At 40.6% G+C, this 18,193-nt stretch overlaps 1 protein-coding gene across 1 annotated transcript in view; it reads left to right on the top strand.

Annotated features, from left to right (window-relative positions):
* Positions 1-17,382, top strand: part of LOC308087693 (small glutamine-rich tetratricopeptide repeat-containing protein alpha-like) — a 19,651-nt gene extending 2,269 nt beyond the window's left edge. The window contains 13 exon segments of the mRNA XM_080431762.1: positions 347-506; positions 2,438-2,541; positions 3,912-4,017; positions 5,616-5,715; positions 7,822-7,926; positions 8,834-8,969; positions 12,007-12,069; positions 12,559-12,596; positions 13,286-13,379; positions 13,382-13,432; positions 13,434-13,486; positions 13,833-13,960; positions 16,286-17,382. Coding sequence (XP_080287888.1) covers positions 398-506; positions 2,438-2,541; positions 3,912-4,017; positions 5,616-5,715; positions 7,822-7,926; positions 8,834-8,969; positions 12,007-12,069; positions 12,559-12,596; positions 13,286-13,379; positions 13,382-13,432; positions 13,434-13,486; positions 13,833-13,941 — 1,068 coding nt within the window. The 5' untranslated portion in view covers positions 347-397 and the 3' untranslated portion in view covers positions 13,942-13,960; positions 16,286-17,382.
* The last annotated feature ends 811 nt before the right edge of the window (positions 17,383-18,193 follow it).

Consider the following 18,193-nt stretch of genomic DNA (forward strand, 5'->3'; position numbering starts at 1 on the left):
CAATAATGGTATCGATACAGAGGCTACCATATCCATACGGCTTTAAAAAAAACTAAACATCAGCATCGCTTTTTGCCCGACAGTGACGATATGCATGATTAAATCTTTTGCATGTATCCATCAAAAACATTATTTGTTTGTATTTGTATTTATTTCCTTGCTTTTTGTTTAAATGTTATCAACCAATAACATTGTAATTGATGTCCAGAACACGGGGGAATTGTGTTCCTAATTCCTATAGATGCTCCACAAAGTCACAGTGGATTCCAACCCACAACCAAAGAGTTGAGAATCACTGACACTTGTCTGTCTGTCTGTCTGTCTATCTGTCTCTGTCTGTCTGCAGGGTCTCCTTCCTCACACACGCACAGAGGTACCATCCTCCTCCTCCGTCGCCATGACAACGGAACACACCACAAAGAGACTGGCCGTCTCCATCATCCAGTTCCTTCACGACCAGCTGCATTCTGGGAAACTGAGTTCGGACGCCCAGGAGAGTCTAGAAGGTGAAACCTCGTCTTTACTTTACAACAAGAACCGTGTCGGTCAGTCAGTGACTCTGTTGTGTAGTTATTAGTTACCTTGTCATGATGTCACTGTGACTCCATATATTGGTGAGACGTGAGTTCAATAGATTTAGAAATTGATTTTCCGGGGGCACGGTGGCGCTGTCGCCTCACAGCTAGAAGGTCCTGGGTTCGATTCCCGCCAGGGACGCTGCGGGCGCTGGGGGCGTGTTCTCTCCTCCGCGCCCATACCCTAGGTGGGGTTGGTGAAAGGGCCTTTCTGTGTGGAGTTTGCATGTTCTCCCCGTGTTCCTTAGGGTAGGTACCCTCACAAAAACATGCAGTAATCCTGGTCTCTATACTGCCTCCCCCTGGTCAGCCGGGGCGCCTGATGGAGGGGAAAGGAACTGGTTGGAATAACGTGTTCCTTCCACGCGCTACGTCCATCCAGGGAAACTCCCCCCTGTCAGGTGATAAGAAGGTCAGTTGGCTCTCATGCATTGAAGGAGGCATGAGCTCGGCCCTGGCCTCCCTAGGTTGGCAGAGGGAGTGTAGTGCCCAGGATTACATAGACAATTAGCACTGGGTGTAAAAAATGGGGTTACAAAATCGTGGGATAAAAATTTAAGAAAAAAAAAAGCGATTTTCCTAAATGTTCTCCTTATTGACTTGAGGTCAATACGTTGCTCTTTCCGACCTCTGAATAAAAACCCTGCCGTTTTTGAACAGGCTTTTTGATCCAGTTGGGAAAGTAATTTTCTCAGTCTGGTTCTGAGAAAAGGTTAGAAAGGACGTCAGTTTGTAGTTCTATCACCTCCCTTTCTGAAACCCTGGGAAGGAGCATGCATTGCACTTTACGTCCAACCCCTCATAGTGGACTGGTGGACCAGTCCACTATGAGGGAGAAACCCCTCATAGTGGACTGGTGGACCAGTCCAGTGGTGGGTTCTACCGTCAGATGCTGTGTACGCCGTATACCTTGAGATTTTTTTTCGTCGCCACCGTACACCTTCAAAAACTGTTCAAAACAGCGTTTTTTACATTTAATTCATTATAGACGCGCGCATGCCGTGCGTGTGGGAGGCAGGGAATAAACATAGTATACCTTCATAAAAAAACTAGAACACAACACTGGACCAGTCCACTATGAGGGAGACCGGATGAGACGATGGTGATGCTGTCTGTCTGTCTGTCTGTCTGTCTGTCCTGAGGGACAGTTTGACTGTGCAGCCAACATTGAGCAAACACAGAGGTTACATTTTAATCCATTAAGACCAGAAAAGCATCTGTCATTTTAGATTTCTTTGGCTATTTATGAAAAATCATGAAAATGTGTGCAAATCTTTGAATATATATATTTTTTTAGAAGTGAACATCTTTAACTCAAATCTTTGCTTCTGGGGGGTCCCTGGAACAACATATTATTTTGAGATGGGGGTCCACGGCCAAATACATATCTAAAAATGTGTTCTAAATCCTAACAGTATGTTGCTATATCAGTGGTGCTCCAACTTATCCATGTCAAGGACCCCCACAATGATATGTATTTGGCCCCGGACCCCCATCTCAAAACATCTTGTTCCAGGGACCCCTCAGAAGCACAGATCGGAGTTAAAAATGTTCGCTTTAAAACATATTTTCACACATTTTCTCGCGAGCTTGTAGATCTGCTATTTTTGAATAGCCAAAGAAATCTAAAAATGACACAGATTTCCCAGTCTAAATGGGTTGAATCATGTTTCTGCTATATAAACATGTTTTGCTGTATTTTGTAGTTTAAACAGTGTATCTGCTATATAAACATGTTTTGCTGTATTTTAAACAGTGTATCTGCTATATAAACATGTTTTGTTGTATTTTAAACAGTGTATCTGCTATATAAACATATAAACATATATATTGTATTGTAAAGTCATGTGTTGTGGTTGCAGTGGCTGTACAGTGTCTGGAAACGGCCTTTGAAGTTTCCACTGACGATGAGAGTCTGGCCGTCCCTCACAGCTTACCTCTAATATTCACCACTGGTCTGTCCAAGGTAATAACAATAACTATTATTATAATACTGATGATAACAATAACTATTATTATAATAATGATGATAACAATAACTATTATTATAATAATGGTGATAGCAATAACTTATTATAATAATAATGATGATGATAACAATAACTATTATTATAATAATGATGATAACAATAACTATTATTATAATAATGATGATAACAATAACTATTATTATAATAATGATGATAACAATAACTATTATTATAATAATGATGATAACAATAACTATTATTATAATGATGATGATAACAATAACTATTATTATAATAATGATGATAACAATAACTATTATTATAATGATGATGATAACAATAACTATTATTATAATAATGATGATAACAATAACTATTATAATAATAATGATGATAACAATAACTATTATTATAATAATGATGATAACAATAACTATTATTATAATAATGATGATAACAATAACTATTATTATAATAATGATGATAACAATAACTATTATTATAATAATGATGATAACAATAACTATTATTATAATGATGATGATAACAATAACTATTATTATTATAATGATGATAACAATAACTATTATTATAATAATGATGATAACAATAACTATTATTATTATAATAATGATGATAACAATAATAATTCAACTCTACACCACACTGCTACATGAACCATAAGAGCGTTACACTCAGATAAACCTGAAGTCTACATTAGGAGTCGCGTCCAGAAAGGTTTTTTTTCAGCTTTGCATTTCTATCTGGGAACGCAGCTCTGTCATTTCATATTTATTTGGCTATTCAAAAATAGCAGATTTTTTTTTAAATCTTGAAAATGTGTGCAAATCTTTGAATATATTTTGAAGCGAACATTTGTAACTCAAATCTTCGCTTCTGGGGGGTCCCTGGAACAATATTCTACAAATCTTCGCTTCTAGGGGGTCCCTGGAACAATATTTGACAAATGTTCGCTTTAAAAAAGACACATGTTCAAAGATTTGCACACATTCTCACGAGATCTACAAGCTCCTAGCCGCGCTACGAGCTTGTAACGGTTGATCAGTTTGAACATTAACCCATTGATACCTGGAACGCATCTGTGTCACTTTAGATTTCTTTAGGCTATTCAAAAATAGCAGATATACAAGCTCATTGCCGCGCTATGAGCTTGTAGATCTGCTATTTTTGAAAAATCGAGGAAAAGAAAATTGGGTTTTTCTTTCAAAAAATGGTTAGGATTTAGAAGACATTTCTAGAATCTTCTCAGGTCTTAAAGGGTTAAACACTGTTTGTGAGCTCTGTGGACACGTGAGCTCTATCTGTGCACACGGCTCCATGACGTCATCATGTTCATGTGTTCCAGCTGCCGGCCCCTCCCCCTCCCCAGGTGGAGAAGGAAAGCCCCGCCCCGGAACTAGCCACGCCCACCGAACAACAGATCGCAGAGGCGGAGCTTCTCAAAACAGACGGTAATAACATTTACTGAATTATTATTGAACTGAGAGTCTGAATGTCACCGTCTTTTACTCTGAAGTATGTTTTCTAAGGTGAATGTCACCCGTCTTTTACTCTGAAGTATGTTTTCTAAGGTAAATGTCACCCGTCTTTTACTCTGAAGTATGTTTTCTAAGGTAAATGTCACCGTCTTTTACTCTGAAGTATGTTTTTGTGACGACACAGTCAGCCTGATTCTGATGGCATTGTATGAAAGATGAGATGATTATTGTCACTGTATGGAACAACAATGTGTTTTTTTAGTGCATCCACATAAACAAATAGCAGCTTCAACAAAGAAATAAATACTGATAGAGCAACATTATTATAATACCATAAACCAAGGGTCTTCAACAGGGTGTCCGGGACCCCTAGGGGGTCCTCAGAGTTACTACAGGGGGTCCGCCAAATCTTTGTGTGATATGATATATTTTTTTTACATTAACCACTTGAACCCTAGCATCCCTTTTCTGAGGAGAACTTTAGCCAAAAATTGCAACAGATCTACAAGCTCAATAGATCTACAAGCTCAATAGATCTACAAGCTCAATAGATCTACAAGCTCACAACGCCTCGCGCTGCGAGGCGTTGTGAGCTTGTAGATCGGCTATTTTTGGCAAAGAGTTATGGGTGTAGAGGGGAAAAAAGAGCAGCAAAAGTTAATCTGAAACACAATTTTATACAATATAGAGGGGGTCCCTGCTTCATCTCTCTCTCAGCTAGGGGTCCTTGGGCTGAAAACGTTGAAGACCCCTGATATAAACTCTTAGTCCGTCATAGTCCAGTCATCATAGTCTGTTGTCAATAAAACATCAATAATGCATACAATAAATCTTTAAAAAAAAGTCTTGAATATTAAAATATAAAAAATAAGTGGGTACTATGGGGAAAAATATGAAAATCAAAGACTTTAGTTCTTCATCTTTCATAATTATACTAATGTATTAAAATGGTCAGCTATTGTGGTTCAGTATGATTTAGATCAGCCAGGAGGCCATTTAACCCATTAAGACTGGGAACGCATCTGTGTCATTTTAGATTTATACTATTCAGAAATAGCAGATCTACAAGCTCATAGCGCTGCACTCGGTGCTGCGCTATGAGCTTGTAGATCTGCTATTTTGTGGACAATCGTGAACATTTGTGCAAATCTTTGTGTGTGTGTATATATATATATATATATATATATATATATATATATATATATATATATATATATATATATATAGTTTGTAAAGCCAACATTTCTAACTCAAATCTTTGCTTTTGGGGGTCCCTGGAACAACATATTTTGAGATGGGGGTCCGCGGCCAAATACATATCATTTTGTGGTCCTTGACATGAAAAAGAACCACTGATATTAATTTAGCAACGTTATGATTTAGAAGACATCTGTTGAATCCCCCAGAAGCAAAAAGATTTGAGTTACAAAAGTTTGCTTTGAAAATTATATATATTCAAAGATTTGCACAAATTTTCACGATTTTTCAAAAATAGCAGATCTACAAGGTCGTATAGGGCGGCGCTCTATGGAAGTGGATGTTTATTGGCCGGTTGTGTTGTCAATGAACAGGAAATGACCAGATGAAGGTGGAGAACTTCTCGGCGGCCGTAGAGTTTTACTCCAAAGCCATCACCCTCAACCCCCAGAACGCTGTCTATTACTGCAACAGGTATGACCTCTGACCCCCATAACGCTGTCTATTACTGCAACAGGTATGACCTTTGACCTCTGACCCCCCGAACGCTGTTTATTACTGCAACAGGTATGACTTTTGACCTCTGACCCCCAGAACGCTGTGTATTACCCAAGAGGGAAATGGCAAGAGTCGCATTCTCCGGTTTACTTCCCGTTTCTGCGGACACCTTTTTAGGAGACAGGAGGCAGCTTGGAGTCTATTGATTCCAATGGAAGAGTGAACGTGAACACAGCTTCTGAACCATTCTTTATCTCCATGGTCACTGAACTAAATATTAGACCCAATCGTCACAAGACACACAATATGTACAAGATTTTCATACTAAAATTGCTTTTTTTTTGTTACACAAATGAGGAGGAAATCAACTTTGTTATCGACTTTTCTCTATCCCAGCAACACTCGCGAGATTTGGGACGATATCTGTCCATCTGCAGTCTTGACGGACGAGACATAGAGGGCTCTGTCCCTTATATTATATTTTATTATTAGATTAGATTTTAACTCTATGCTCTGTCCCCATAAGATGCTCTAAAAACTGATAAACTGAGATTCTGAATATAGTATGTGAAATCATATGGACATATTAAAAAATCACACCCTGTGTGAAGTGGGCGGTGTCTTGCTAGCTAATCACAATACTGAATGGAGTCAACCAATCATGTACAAAAGATAAATACATTTATTGAAACACTCTTTATGATGGACGAAACCATAACTTTACAAAAAACAATTTATGGTTTTTGTAAAGTTATGGTTGCTTATATAGGGCTATGCACATGTGTCATGTGACACTGGCCAATCACAGTCCTGAATAGATTGTGATTGGCCAATCACAGCGCAGGATAATTGTACAAATTTCCAAACCTCACTTTTAGGGCCGGTTTCAGTGCCCAAGATATTTGTACATTTTTCCAAATCTCACTTATAGGGGCGGTTTCACCGCCCAAAAATCACACCCAGTGTGAAGTGGGCGGTGTGGTATAAGTCATCACAGTGGTCATCATAGTGATGGAAGCTCACAAAAAAATACATTTTTGGAAGTGCATAATCCTATTTATAGGTTATTAATGTCATCATGTGTCTCGCTAGCCAATCACAGTGCTGAATAGAGTCAGCCAATAGAGTCAGCCAATCACAGTACAGGAAAGTGGGCCAATCACAGTGCAGGAAACTAATACTAATGAGGTGTCCCAACCCCACTTATAGGGGCGGCTACACCGCCCAAAAATAAATACAATGTGTGTTCCAATGCTCAATATCATTTTCCATTATTAGATGTCTTGGCTGATGGGGTATGATTTGGGAATCATGACATTTTGTTAAACATTAATGCTAAACACTATAGTCTATAGTGGTAAAATATATACCGTATAAATAAAAGGCCTTGTTACAATGTTGAGCAGAAACAGGAGCATACTGTATCTAGCAGAAGACTGAATAATACGTGTGTGTTTGTGGGGGGAATTGTATGGGTTTCTTAAAAAGCATCTTTGCCAATAACGGTGCACTTTCAAACATGGAAAGCATTTATTTTCTTTAATGAAGAAAATACACAAATACACATCCATATGACGTCAGTCAGGGAGAGGGGAGGGGGAGGGTGGTGGGATGGTCGGGGGAGAAGCAAACCACGCCTACTTAGGAGACCATTTGTAGGATTTGTGTACTACTTCTCCTCTAGTGGCTCCAATGGAGATTGTGTATCTTCCTATATTAACAATCTTTGGGTGTGTACCGGTGTCACCTACACACAGAGGTGTGTTATAGGTATTTTTTCAGAGGGTATTTACTATAATTATTCCCTCCCACCCACACACATGGCACGTGCAGCGTGTGTGTACGTGTGAACTGAAGTCTACGTTCTTCTTGCTCAGAGAGGTAGAAGCGTCCCGTCTTGGAATCCCAAAAGGTTCCGGGTTCGATCCCCGGCTCTTCCTGGCTACGTGTCGACACTAAACCGCCTCTCACGGTTCCCTGTGCCATCGGCGTGTGAGCCTGAAATACAGTCATGGTTTGGAGACAAGAAAGCTCTGTATAAATGCTGTGTGTGTGTGTGTGTGTGTGTGTGTGTGTGTGTAGGGCTGCAGCCTACAGTAAACTAGGGAACTATGCAGGAGCGGTGCAGGACTGTGAGCTGGCCATCGGCATCGACCCAAGCTACAGCAAGGCCTACGGCAGGATGGGGTACGAATGATGACATCACTTTATTATGACTTTATTAACACATTGAGGGCCATAAACGGTCCGGACCGTTTATGGCCCATTTCTTTTTATTATATATTTTTCCCACGTGGGGCGCTCTAACGAAACTTTGGGATCATCCAAGGAGTCTCTGAGAAGGAGAGGCCGGATGTGGATCCGTGTCAAAAATTCTTCCGGTCGGCCTCTCCAATGTTAGCTCCTTGACTAAAAGCTTAATATCTCCATTTCTTTTTAACGTGGTGGAAGCGAGCCGTTTTCGATGGGCGATCACTCTGCAATGGAGGATCGCGTTAGAAATATTATTGTTCCAGGGGTTAGTCGGGACCCTCCGCCGTCTCGCACGCACGCTTTGTTTACATGCACTTCCGCCTCGGGGCTTCTACAGCACGAAACATATCAACGTAAGTGGATGGAAGATATGCTGGCACTGAACGTACCCTGTTTTAATAAACCTCTGGCACACAATGTGTTAACCCATTCAAAGCATCTTTCATTTTAAATGTGGCTATTTTTTTTATAAATCGTGAACATTAGTGCTAATCTTTAGTTTGAATATTATATTAAAGTGAACATTTGTAACTCAAATCTTTGCTTCTGGGGGGATTCTACAAATGTCTTCTAAATCCTAACAGTTTTCTGAAAAACGTATGTTGCTATAATATCAATGGTTCTCAAACCTTTTCATGTCAAGGACCCCGAAAATATAATGTATTTGTCCGCCGACCCCCATCTCAAAATGTGTTGTTTCAGGGACGCTTTAGTTTAAAAATATATATATATTCAAAGATTTGCACACTTTTTTTTCTCCACGATTAAAAAAAAAATAGCCGATCTACAAGCTCATAGCGCTGCACTCGGTGCAAATAACTCTGTGTTTGTGTTTCTCCAGCTTGGCCCTGGCCAGCCTCAACAAACACACAGAAGCGGTGCATTATTATAAGAAAGCTCTGGAGCTGGACCCTGACAACGACACGTACAAATCCAACCTGAGGATCGCCGAGCAGAAGATGGAGACACCCAGTCCTGTGAGTTATTTCTCTACCTTTTCCCTTTGATATGTATTACCCAAGAGTGGTGGAAAAAGTACTCAAATGTTTTACTTAAGTAAAAGTATCAATACTCTGTTAAAAGTCCCGAATTCAAAATTTACTTGAGTAAAAGTACAAAAGTATTGGTATCAAAATGTACTTAAAGTACCAAAAGTAAAAGTACTAACATGTTTGAAAATAGCCTAGGTATAAAATAGGACTAAAGTGGTTACTGTATGTTTTATAATATAATGATTTATATCTGAAAAGTAACTAGTAACTAAAGTTTTCAAATAATTGTAGTGGAGTAAAAGTACAATATTTGCCTCTGAGATGTAGTGGAGTAGAAGTAAAAGTATTGTAAATTGGAAATACTAAAGTAAAGTACAAATAACTCAAAAGTGTACTCAAGTACAGTACTTAAGTAAATGTATTTAGTTACTTTCCACCACTGCTCAAGACGGAAATAGCCAGACTCACCATCTCCGGTTTACAGGGTGCCCAGACTGCCCACGCTCACGGGATTCCTGGGAATATTTTGAAATTAGGAAAGACTTTTTCCAGTCCTGTAAAAGGTTTGGAATTGATCAAAGGTCCTGTTAAAACTATTTGGCTATGTATTGTATATTTTACTATTTATTTGTTAAAGGAGAGTTCCAGTCATTTTAGGTGTTTGCTTTGATGTGTCGCTAATCACTCATGCAGAACGACGTGAAGCTAGTCCTCGGTGTTGCCAGATTCTGTGAGAGAAACAAGCAACCAGCTCCACGTCGTTCTGCTTGAACGGCAGCTCATAAGGGACATTCAGTGCATGTTTGAGTGTCAGTACACTGCATAATGAGGATTAGTGGGAAAAACAACAACTTTGGAGCTGCTAAAATAGGCGATTTTTGTTTATCCACATTACTCCATTATGCCAGTGGAAGGGGTCTCCACAATGGACAACAGGGGCTTCTATGAAAAAAAGTCAACTGCCCCTGGTATGGTGGTGAGTGATTAGCGACACATCAAAGCAAACAACTAAAATGACTGGAACTCTCCTTTTAACACATTGAATGCCAATCGCGTAGATCTACGCGAACCTATTTAAAGCCGCAGCGTGCCAGTCGCGTAGATCTACGCGAACCGCCGATTCCCATTGAAAGTGCCCCAGGTGCACTTTCCGAATTTCTTTGATCCATTTCCGTTTCCGGTTTCCGGTCGGAAACAGAATTATTCGGGTTCCGGTTTTTTCGATCGTATCCGCTTCCTGTCTGGGATCCTGTTTAAAACTCGATTTTCTCGGTTGTTGTTTTTCTCCTCGCTGATCACTGTTTACCGTTGATCGGCTGTATCTTCAAGATGGCGGCACGGATTTGGAAACTGTTTTCGCTGGCCGTTTCTCACGGATCCGCTGTGTGTTTAGAACCAAATGAACGCGCACTTTTAACTTATTTAGCGAGGTCTGTGGCGACATGAAAAAAACAAAAAAACAACAATAAAACGCTGGCACTGGTGAGTACATTATGAGATTAAACTCTGGCATGGAATGTGTTAATGAAAAACATTTTCCAAAACATGTACAACATTACACCTAATATGTAACATAAGTAGTTTTTCCGCCGAACGGACTGCGTGATTGCGGCCTAATGTAGATCGGACATGTCAAAAGAACAGATCTACAAGCTCACAACGTGCTGCAGTGTGCTGCGTAGTTGGGTTGTAAATTTGGCACGAAATTTGGAATGGAATTATATTCTATGCTTTATTTTTGCTACACTAGCCTGTCTTTGGGCGTTGGAGTAAGACTATAGAACACCGAAGTCCTGACGTCACTCGTTCATCCCCAGGTTTGCGGAAGTAATGTCTCTATGGAGAATAACATTGGGTCATCTTAGAATCGTCTCATATAAGAATTGTGGTCCAAAAATAAACAAACTGTCCCGGCGATATTGTCAGGGAGGAGGTTCTATATCGTTTATGATAGTCAGTCACTTATATTTGATACAGTCTGTTTCTGGCGCAAATTTAACTAATTCGGCGGAAGTAACATTATCGTTTTCTCACCGTCAGTTGATGCTTCATATCCATAAGAGTCAAACCGCCGGGGTCATTTGTTTATTTTTGGAACACAGTTCTTATTTGACGCGATATTAAACACGTCTATGGGATTCAGAATCGGGGTGGAAAACTGCGAACCAGGTAGACAAACAAAGGATGTGTAAATTACGTCAGACTTCGGTGGTCTATAAAGAATACATCACATGGATGCACCTGGGACGTATCATCAGTGTTGTAGCCTGGGGTCATCGGGTGTTTCGGGTCTCGCAACAACATACACCCTCACCCAGGTGACCCAGCCGGGGTTGATCAAGCCCCGACTTACGTCCCAGTAGCTACTGTACCCACGGTCAGTCCTATAGGGTAAGACAGGGCCCCTCAGTCCGCTTCTCCGGAACCACTCTGCCGGGACTCGGGGAGGCTCTGGCACGTGGAGGGACTAGGCTCTGTGGGTTGTCTCCTGGCCGGGCTCCTCCTTCGTCTCACCAGGTCCAAGAGACTCATTATTGCGCTGAATGATCGTTATATAGGCGGAAATTGAGTTAAATATTCTAGAAAGTTTGGAAAACCTTTGTTAAATTCATTGGTAAAAATGTGTTGGAACCCTGGGTTTACTTCCCGTATCTGTGTGGAAGTGGGCGGACGCCTTTTTGAACTAATGTGATGTGTTGCAGACAGCAGGGATGGGTGGAGTCACTCGACTAAATGTTTCCAGATCGCAACAAGCCACACAATATTCCCAACATTTTGAAACTAAAATGGCTTTTTTTTCAGAGAGAGACACCAGTAGAAAATCTACTTTATTATCGGCCTCTCTCTGTCCCAGCAACACACTCTCGCAGGACCTAGCAGACTAGCACTAATAAACAGAGACACATAGGACGTTCACGAGATTAAACCTGGTTGTGATGATGTGTTTGTTTCATGTTGCAGACAGCAGGGATGGGTGGAGTTAGACCTGGTTGTGATGATGTGTGTTTGTTTCATGTTACAGACAGCAGGGATGGGTGGAGTGGACCTGGCCGGTTTACTCGGTAACCCTGGATTCATGAACATGGTGAGAAATAATAATTCCATATTGCAGTTTTAACCCATTTAGACCGGATACGCATCTGTGTCATTCTTTTTTTAATTTCTTTGGGCTATTGAAAAAATTGCAGATCTACAAGCTCATAGCGCGGTGTGCAAATCCTTCAATATATATATATATTTTTTATTTTTATTTTTTTATTTAACCTTTATCGCCGAACGGGCTGCGTAAAATCCCATTGAGACCATGGTCTCTTCTATGAGTGTGCACTGGCCAAGAGAAGAGGCAAATAAATGTTACACAGCTCTGCCAGTAACAGCAAATACAGGACAAGACACAGACAAACATATGACATCCGTAATACCAAAAGCCTGCTACCAGGGAGGCTCAGAGAGAGTCTAAATAGCACCAAATACTTGTAGATCTTGTAGATTCGGATTCTACAAATGTCTTCTAAATCCTAACAGTTAATAATTATAATTGATTGTTTATGTGTTTGTTTTTGTTTTGTTTCAGGCGTCATCTTTGATGAACAACCCACAAGTGCAACAGCTGTGAGTTCATAAAGAAAACAAATCTTAGTCTAAACTACAGATACATTCATTATTGTTTTCAAACGACACAAACTGTAACTGTAATGAAAAGGTCTGAGTAAGAAATAACATCCTCTATATACCAGGGGTTCTCAATTTTTTTTGTACCACAACCCCATATAGGGCATAGCAGTGGCGGCCATTTTCTGGTTCCACTCAAAAATAGTCCATGCATTTTTCCCATATAGATTTCCAAAAATATTTATATAAATTATTTTTGAGCCTCTAGTATCAAGCTATCCAGGGTCCTGGTGAATTATGACCATAAAACATTTGATTCTGTGAAAAAATTAAATATTATATGATAAACTATATTTAATAAAGACCCTTTTGTTTTGCCGTTTTCAAAAAATATATAATCACAGAATAAAATGTTTTATGGTCATGATTCACCAGGACCCTGGATGGCTCTAGGCTTAAAGTAATGGATGAATTAAATATTTTTGGAAATCTCTATGGGAAAAATGCATTGGCTTTTTTTTTGGAGTGGAACCAGAAAATGGCCGCCACTGCTCTGCCCTATTATGAGCTTTAAATAATCCAGTATTTTGATGACGATACATTTTGTACTTTTGACTAAAATAAAGACACTTAGAATGCAGTAACTTTAACATTAACCTCATTAACCTTTAACATGGTTGTACTTCCAGGATGTCCGGGATGATGTCAGGACAGTACGGACCAATGGGAGTGCCCACAGGCGTGGGCGGGGCCGGGGGCTTGGCCGGGCCTGGCGCTGGGGGCGGGGCCTCGGTGGCGCCAGCGGCGGCGGCGCCGGCGGCAGCAGCAGCGGCGGTGGCAGGAGGGGGCGGGGCCTCTCCCGGTGGTGACATCACTGGACTCATTCAGGCGTACGTTTAGAGATCTGCTATGTCCAGAGGTCAACAGTTTGACCAGCAGATGTTTTATAGATCTGTTATTTCTCACGTTTCCAGAGGTCTTGTAGATCTGTTATTTTCCATGTTTCCAGAGGTCATATAGATCTGTTATTTTCATGTTTTCAGAGGTCTTATAGATCTGATATTTTCATGTTTTCAGAGGTCCTATAGATCTGTTATTTTCATGTTTCCAGAGGTCTTATAGATCTGTTATTTTGTTTCCAGAGGTCAGCAGTTTGCTCAGCAGATGTTTTATAGATCTGTTATTTTGTCTCCAGAGGTCAGCAGATGTTTTATAGATCTGTTATTTTGTCTCCAGAGGTCAGCAGTTTGCTCAGCAGATGCAGCAGCAGAACCCAGAGCTGATTGAACAGCTCAGGAGTCAGATCCGCAGCCGGACGCCCAGCGCTAACGAGGAGCAGCCATGACACGCCCACAGGAAGTGAGGTAATTAACACTCTCACAGGAAGTGAGGTAATCAACACATTCCATGCCAGAGGTTAATCTCATAATGTACTCACCAGTGCCAACGTGTTATTGTTGTTTTTTAGTTTTTTTTCACGTCGCCATAGACCTTGTTAAAATCCTTAAGATTGAGCTCTGCACTGTTTGTAAACATCGCGAACATCTCACTGAATCTACCAGTGAAAACCATGTGTCAAACGGGGCATCCATGTTGTAGTTAGAACGGTTTACGTTAAACAGTGATATGCGAGGAGAAAAAACTACAAGGAGAAAATGGAGTTTCAGTTTCGTCATTAGAACGAGGGCCGACGGGATCGGCAAAACCGGATCCCAAATAATTCCGTTTCCGGTGGTGCTACCGGAAACGGAAGTAGATCAAAAAATTCAGAAAGTGCACTTCAAGTGAAATAGATCTACGCGATTGGCACGTGGCGGCTTTAAATAGGTTTGCGTAGATCTACGCGAGTGGCACTCAATGTGTTAACACTCTGACAGGAAGTGAGGTAATTAACACTCTCACAGGAAGTGAGGTAATTAACACTCTCACAGGAAGTGAGGTAATTAAAAGGTGTGTTCTATCTAATCTAATCTATAGCCAAGAGGAAAATACCAAGAGTCGCATTCTCCGGTTTACTTCCCGTTTCTGCGTGACGTAGGTGGACGCCTTTTTAGGAGACAGGAAGCAAGTTGGAGTCTATTGATTCCAATGGAAGAGTGAACGTGAACACAGCTTCTGAACCATTCTTTAGCTCCATGCTCACTGAACTAAATATTGGACCCGATCGTCACAAGACACACAATATGTACTAAATTCATACTAAAATGGCCTTTTTTTGTGACACAAATTAGGAGAAAATCAACTTTGTTATCGACTTTTCTCTATCCTAGCAACACACTCTCGCGAGATTTGGGAAGATATCTGAAGAGTCCATCTGCAGTCTGACGGACGAGACATAGAGGGCTCTGTCTGTCCCTTATATTATATTTTATTATTATATTAGATTTTAACTCTATGCTCTGTCCCCATAAGATGTTCTAAAAACTGATAAACTGAGATTCTATATGTGAATGTAGTAGGCCTACGTGAAATCATTATGGACATTTCAAAAATTAAATACATTTTTTGTTCCAATGCTCAATAATATAATTTTCCATTATTAACTGTCTTGGTTGATGGGGTATGATTTGGGAATCATTACATTTAGCTAAACATAACATTCATGCTAAACACATTATAGTCTATAGTGGTAAAATATATACCTTATAAATAAAAGGACCTGTTACAATGTTGAGCAGAAACAGGAGCACATCTAGCATAATAAGACTGAATAATACGTGTGTGTTTGTTGGGGGAATTTCATAGGTTTCTTAAAAGCATCTTTTCCAATAACAAGCTCGGCTTGTAAACTCGTCTATTTCCGCCGCACAACGCCGGAGTACAGCGTGTATAAATTAAGCATATGGGCCTCTAGGCTATTTGTGAGAATTGCGATCGATGTGGTTAAAAGTCCGTCTGAACGACGGTGTCGAAAATGTAGCGTTTTCTTTTTTTTTTTTTTTACGAGGCTCAACTGTAGTTTTTTTGGTAATTAAGACATAACAGCGGATGTCCCGTCATTTACAATTGTACTTAGAAGTCGTTTCATATCTCGGCACGTAGCCAGAATCAAAGAAAACCTACGTATATACCAAGCTAATGTGTGTGAACCTCCACACTTTCAAAACAACCTCTGGCCTCCAAAGTTGCAGAAAAAAAAACTCCATTTATTATTTCAGCTAAACCATGAATCTTGAACTTGGTGGGTTTTTTGGACGCTGTCAAGAGATTCACGTTTCGTTGCTCAAATAGAGCAGCTGTTCAATTGGGGTTATTGGTTAGGGACGCACTGATATGTTACTTACTGGACCAATACACCGATATTTAAAATAATATTGGAACTACACCTCCTGAACTACACCTCCTGAATGTTATATAGAGTCTAGAACTACACCTCCTGAATGTTATATTGAGTCTGGAACTACACCTCCTGTTATATAGAGTCTGGAACTACACCTCCTGAATGCTATATAGAGTTTTAGTTGTAGGTGTAGTTCTAGACTCTATATAACAGGAGGTGTAGTTCCAGACTCTATATAGCATTCAGGAGGTGTAGTTCCAGACTCTATATAACATTCAGGAGGTGTAGTTCCAGACTCTGAACATTAGACGTGTGTTTTCAATGAGTCTCTGGTTAACAATGTTCAATGTTGTTTGTATTTATTATTTTGCACCCCTATCGATCACATGTTTTCTTCTTGTCTTCACAGATGATCACGGTGTGTGTATGTATGTGTGTGTGTGTGTGTGTGTGTGTGTGTGTGTGTGTGCGCGTGTGGAGAGAGGAAGTGGAGACGGACTGTATTTTAACGTCTCGTCTGTATGATTTGTTTTGTTGCAACTGGAAGAAGAAGACGAAGGCGTTCCTTGAGGACGGCGTTCCATCAACCAACTATAACTGCATGAACGAGTGGCCCCGCCCTCTCTGATTCAACGCTGTCGTCAAGGCAACCCGTCAATTTGGCCAAAACGAATAACTAGGGACGCACCGATATATCGACCATACATACATATATATATATATATCTATATATCTATATCGATGGGTATCGGCTGATATTTGTCTTCGTTGATAATTATATGGGCAGTTAAGTTGACATTCACCGATGGCAGATATGTTGGTGATGCTGTTGGTGACACAAGCTGAATATTTGGAACAGTGCTTTTTTTGTTTCCTTTCTTTTTTATATATAATGAAGATGTATTAGTTTCCCGGGCACAAAAGGGGAAATAAATAACAACAAAAACAAAATAAACAAACGTCGGCATCGGCTATCGGCCAAAATATTATTTTAAATATCGGTGTATCGGTCCAGTAAGTAACATATCAGTGCGTCCCTAACCAATAACCCCAATTGAACAGCTGCTCTATTTGAGCAACGAAACGTGAATCTCTTGACGGCGTCCAAAAAAAACCCACCAAGTTCAAGATTCATGGTTTCACTGAAATAATAAATGGCGTTTTTTTTCTGCAACTTTGGAGGCCAGAGGTTGTTTTGAAAGTGTGGAGGTTCACACACATTAGCTTGGTATATACGTAGGTTTTCTTTGATTCTGGCCACGTGCCGAGATATGAAACGACTTCTAAGTACAATTGTATATGACGGACATCCGCTGTTATGTCTTGATTACCAAAAAAACTACAGTTGAGCCTCGTAAAAAAAAGAAAGAAAAGAAAACGCTACATTTTCGACACCGTCGTTCAGACGGACTTTTAACCACATCGATCGTTGTAGGTGGCAATTCTCACAAATAGCCTAGTGGCCCATACGCTTAATTTATACTCGCTGTACTCCGGCGTTGTGCGGCGGAAATAGACGAGTTTACAAGCCGAGCTTGTAGATCGGCTATTTTCCTCACACGCTGGTGTCTGGGCTAAAAGTGGTTGATGGTGTGTTTAATGTGATGAGGATGAGGTTTGGTTGCACCGCGGCGGGAGACGCACTCAAAACACACACTTGGTTTCAACGTGACTAATCCCTCGCCTGCGAAAACTCGCGTGTCACAAACTAAATCCCGCCCCTCTCACCGGGGGGGGGCGTCGCCGCCTTCGAGCAGTCACAGCTCCCCCACCAATCACGGAAGAGATTCACAGCCGTGAGAGTAACATGTCCTTCACACACACACACACTGGAAGCTTGACGATGATAATGATCCAATAAACTAATCTGGTGATGATTTGGCAAGTGGAGGAGTGGGCACTAGAGATGCGCGGATCGCGGTTTTAGCCGCGGTTGCCGCAGTTAACCGTAGTTTGGGTGGATTCGGGTCAATCAAATATAATTAATTAATATCGGATAAACCGCGGGTGAAATATTGCGGTAAATAAATTAATGACATCTAATATATCTATCCATAAAATAGCTAAATCTCTGCGCGCTTGTGTCTGTGTGTAGAGCAGCCTCTGTGCGATGCGATCACAAAATGCATTGATTTAGCCTATGGAATGTCTTTTTTTTCTTTTTTTTTAAACCGGTGCTGCGCTGAACATACAGAGTCTGTATGCTCAGCGCAGCAGAGCAGTGGGCTCTGTATGTTGGATGCCGCATGTATGTTGGATGCCTGTATGTTGGATGCCGCACAGAGTCTGTATGTTCAGCGCAGCACCGGTTTAAAAA

Source organism: Gymnoscopelus braueri, assembly GCF_963280865.1.
Source record: "Gymnoscopelus braueri genome assembly, chromosome: 6".
In the NCBI taxonomy this organism is placed as follows: Eukaryota; Metazoa; Chordata; class Actinopteri; order Myctophiformes; family Myctophidae; genus Gymnoscopelus; species Gymnoscopelus braueri.